This window comes from Sorex fumeus, unplaced genomic scaffold (genome assembly GCF_029834395.1).
Source record: "Sorex fumeus unplaced genomic scaffold, SorFum_2.1 ptg000170l, whole genome shotgun sequence".
Classification (NCBI taxonomy): Eukaryota; Metazoa; Chordata; class Mammalia; order Eulipotyphla; family Soricidae; genus Sorex; species Sorex fumeus.
In genome coordinates this window covers 1,377,954-1,382,440 of record NW_026606227.1, presented here as the reverse complement: position 1 = coordinate 1,382,440, position 4,487 = coordinate 1,377,954, and the positions used below count along the sequence as shown (strand labels likewise).

General features: G+C 48.9%; 1 protein-coding gene across 1 annotated transcript; it reads left to right on the top strand.

Annotated features, from left to right (window-relative positions):
• Positions 1 to 2,536: 2,536 nt before the first annotated feature.
• On the top strand, positions 2,537 to 3,390 carry LOC130016992 (B-cell CLL/lymphoma 7 protein family member C-like). The gene has a single exon (XM_056107722.1). It carries the CDS (start codon positions 2,701 to 2,703, stop codon positions 3,319 to 3,321), a length of 621 nt encoding a protein of 206 aa, XP_055963697.1. The 5' UTR covers positions 2,537 to 2,700; the 3' UTR covers positions 3,322 to 3,390.
• Positions 3,391 to 4,487: the final 1,097 nt, after the last annotated feature.

Genomic DNA, 4,487 nt, shown 5'->3' with positions numbered 1-4,487 from the left:
CAAACTTGGTGTGTTAAATTTTGTTCAAATAAAAGAAGAAAATTATCTCCTAAAAGACGAAAAATATGTAAAAACAAACGAAGAGGAAAGAAAAATAAGCACTCCCAATACAGCCCATCTACCCCATAGGCACAGCCCGACAGCATCGCGCCCCCTTGTGGGCACACGCACCCCTGCAGCTCCCCGTCTCCCTCAGCAGGTTTGTGCCTGGGCTCACAGGGACTTTCACTCACTGTGTCTCTTGCACAATAATACACGGCTGTGCCCTCAGTTACTGAGTTCCTCAGTTTTAGGTAAACTTGTTTCTTGGAGGTGTCCTTGGAGATGCTGACTCAGGACTTAAGACTTGGGTTATAGCTTGTGCCCCCGTTATTATATATAACACCAATCCAATCCAGCCCCATTCCAGGGGTCTGGCGGACCCAGTGCACATGATAACTGGTTAAAGAGAATCCAGAGATCGAGCAGGTGAGGGACAGTGTCTGCAAGGGCATCACCAGGCTTGGTCTTGACTCCTGCAGACGTTCCTGCCACAGAACACCTGGGGACAGAGACTGACAGTGAGTCATGGGCTCAGAAGTCCCCATGCCTACCTTGGAGCCACTGTCTAGGGGATACTCACATCCAGGAGTTGCAACCAGAAAGAAGAGGAGCCAGCGCTGGTGTATGTTCCTGCCCACGAGGTCCACATCAGACACTGTGTCGGGGGAGAGGGAGTCCTAGTTGGGGTGAGTGTGAACGTGGTTTTAATCCTGGGTCCCGAGTGCAGAATTGCATGGGGGGGGGGGCTCTGTAGAGAAAGGAGGGGACCCGGGGGAGGCTGCTGTGTGGGCTCCCTGGGAGGAGGTGCTGACTGTGGCTCAGAGCATTCAGGTCTGTCCCTGAGGCCTTGTCAGAGTCCGGTCTCTTTCTTCAGCACAGGAAATGTGCTGAGGAGCTCTCAGGAAACAGGAATTGCCGAGGAGACAAAGGCAGCTGGGGAGGAGAGTCCCCGTGTCTCAGGTCCCTGATGAACAAACCCATCTCTCCCAGGGCCTCTACCCTGTAGACAGACACCTACATCTCCAAGTCCCTGTGTGTTCTCATCTATTTTCCCTCTGTAGGCTCAAAATTTGAGGCTAACAATCATTGTCATTTGTTCAGGCAATTTAGACAGAGCTAGGTCCAATCTTGGTCATGAAAATTCACAGCTTTATAATTAATATACTAACCTTCAATGAAAATTCTTTCATTTATAGATGCTTCACTCTGAAACATACAAGGCACTTGTAGGGTGGATTTGTGCATTCTCCCTGGTGATGAGTCTGTGTTGGGACAAGGAAGATCTTCTTTCTATATGACCTTCTTCTAGTGTGCTTGGCCTGTCCAGGAGAACCTAAACCTGCTCTGCCCTGTGTATAACTCCCGACCCAGATGATCACCATGAAACCAAGGACTATGTTCTTAGGATTATCACTGAGGAATCTTAGCCCTGTCAAGTGCTTGAAAGGGCTCTTGGAGTGGGGGAGGTTCTCAGCACTCAAACTATTGGAACAGGATTCTGTTCTTGGTTCTCACACACACATTTGACAAGGGTGCAAGTTTTGTGAGCAGACAAATGTGGCCCTCCCCACTCCGCACACATGAATAAAATCCTATAAGTGTACCGGTATCAATAAGTTTACCCCTAATTCCATGGAGCACCAGAGGACTGAGATAATTATTTGGTAGCAGAAAATGTACCCTAAAATTTTTTTGGTTTTATTTTTATATTTGTGGGTGAATTACCATGAGTTGCAACGTTATTCATGATTAAATGTCATGCTTATATGTTCCAAGAACAATCTGTTTACTAGTATCCACTTCCATACACCAATGTCTTCAGACAAACTTAACCTGGCCTCTATGCCAGGAAGTTATTTTCTTCTCAGGCACTTTGGATTTAAGTCCTGATACTGATTTGGCATCATACATGAGCCCACTTTCTTTTAATTGATTCACAGTGAGAAGCACAGTTACATAGTTGATCATTACAGGGTTTCAGTCATAATGTTCCAATAACCGTAACTTCACCAGTGTACGTTTCCCACCACCAATGTCCCCGGTTTCCCTCCTCTCCCAGATCAATGCCTGCCTCTATGGCAGTCACTTTTACTTTTACTTTTTTATTGAATCACTGTGATAAAACATTACAAATCTGTTCATGATTGGATTTCAGTCATACAGTATTCTAACACCCATCCCTTGATGGGTTTTTGTCTAGTTGATCAATCAAGTAGTGACAAAGCATCTTTGAAGTCTCCAACTTTACTATAGTATTGCTACCTATGTCTTCCTTTAAGTGCATAAGCACTTGTTTTATGTATTTTGATGGTCACCATTGGGTGTTTAGGAGTGAATTTCTCCTGACGTACATATACCTTCATTATTAAGAAATGACTTTTGGAGGGGGCGGGCCCGGGCGGGGCGGGGCCGGGAGGCTTCCAGGCCTGGGCTCGGGCCGCCCGCGCCTCCCGGCCGCTCCGGGACGGGCCGGGGAGGGGCGCGGCGGCAGGAAGCGGGGCGGGTACTCGCCGAGGCGTTGGGGAGCGCGGCGGGCGCGGCCGACTCCCCGAGGGACGCGGGCCGAGAGCGCGGGGGCCCGGCCTGGCGCCGAGCCTGAGCCCGCCGGACGGGAGGCGGCCCAGCCGCGGGCTCGGCCCCGGCGCCAGCCCCGCCAGCATGGCCGGCCGGACCGTGCGGGCCGAGACCCGGAGCCGGGCCAAGGATGACATCAAGAAGGTGATGGCGACCATCGAGAAGGTCCGGAGATGGGAGAAGCGCTGGGTGACCGTGGGCGACACTTCCCTTCGGATCTTCAAGTGGGTGCCAGTGGTGGACCCCCAGGAGGAGGAACGCCGGCGGGCAGGTGGTGGGACCGAGAGATCCCGAGGCCGGGAGCGGAGGGGCAGGGGACCCAGTCCCCGCGGCGGTGGCCCCCTCATCCTGCTCGATCTCAATGGCTCCTTGCAGAAGGGCACGGAGCCCAGCCCTGGGGGTACTCCCCAGCCCAGCCGTCCTGTATCACCAGCTGGACCACCAGAAGGGGTCCAGGAGGATGCCCAGCCCCCACAGCTGGGTCAGGAGAGAGATCCTGGAGGTGTGACCGCCAGAGGCACCGATGAACCCCCAATGCTGACCAAGGAGGAGCCGGTTCCCAAATTGCTGGAGACTGAGGCCCCCGAAGCTTACCCCGTCTTTGAGCCCGTGCCACCTGTCCCTGAGGCAGCCCAGGGTGACACAGAGGACTCGGAGGGCGCCCCCCCACTCAAGCGCATCTGCCCCAATGCCCCTGACCCCTGAGAAGCCGGCCTGCTGGTCCTGACGCCCCTGGGGCCCCTTTGGCTTTTTACAAATAAAGACCCTTTTGTAAAAAAAAAAAAAAAAAAAAAAAAAGAAATGACTTTTGATGTCTCTTATAACCTTTCTCAGCCTGAAATCATAGCCACTGAATACTAGTATAGTCTTCCTTAATATGTTCTTTGCTTAAAGAATTGTTTTCAACCTTTGGCTTTGAGTCTGTTTGCTCTGACACTTGGTGTATTTAGAACATTGACATTAAGAATGACTATTGTCTTTGGGGTTTGTGCCATCTTAATTTAGATTATTGTGTTTGTCTTGCCTTATTGTAACTCTTTGAGATTTTCTTTCAAAATTGCTTTTGATACCTTAAATTTTCTGAGCTGTTGTTTACCCATGAATTAGGATATCTTTCTTTTAACTATGAATGAAAATCTACTGGGTATTCTTAGTGACTTTACATTTTGTTAATTTTTTTTTCTCCCTATATCCTCCCATAGTTCTCGGAGCCAGAGGAGTCATGATGGGTCTGCTGTAAATCTGAGGATACTCTTATGTATGTAATTTCCTTCTTTGATCCTGCTACTTTCAGTATTTTTATCTGTTTATGGTGCTGGTCCTTCTGATTAGGATATTTCTCAGAGTTTTTTGATTAGGGTCTCTTTTAGCTGGTACCCTTTGGGCTTTTTGAATCTGGGTATCTGTGATCACCAGCTCTGGGAACTTTTCAGTGATGATGTCCTTAACTATTACTACCTCATTGCAGTTACCTCCATATCCCTCTCTGACCCCGAGGATTCTTATGCTGCTCCTCTTGAAATAATCCTTCCACTTATTTGCCCTTAAGTCATTTTGATGTCTTTTCCCAAGTTTTGTTGCTGCCTGGAGTTTTCCTGCATCTCATCCTCAAGATCACTGACTCTGTTTTCTGCTATTGTTTGACTATTAAGGGTTCCGACTGAGTTTTTCATTTCATCGACCAAATTTTTTTTTTCCCCTTTATTTTATTTTATTTTTTTTAAAGTTGTAGATTTACAATTTTTTGTGCTTTGGTTTCAATTATACAATGATCAGATACCCATCCCTCCACCAGTGCCCATTTTCCACCACCATGGATAATATCCCTCCCACCCCCATCCCCCCATCCCCCCTGTCTCTGTGGCAGGGCA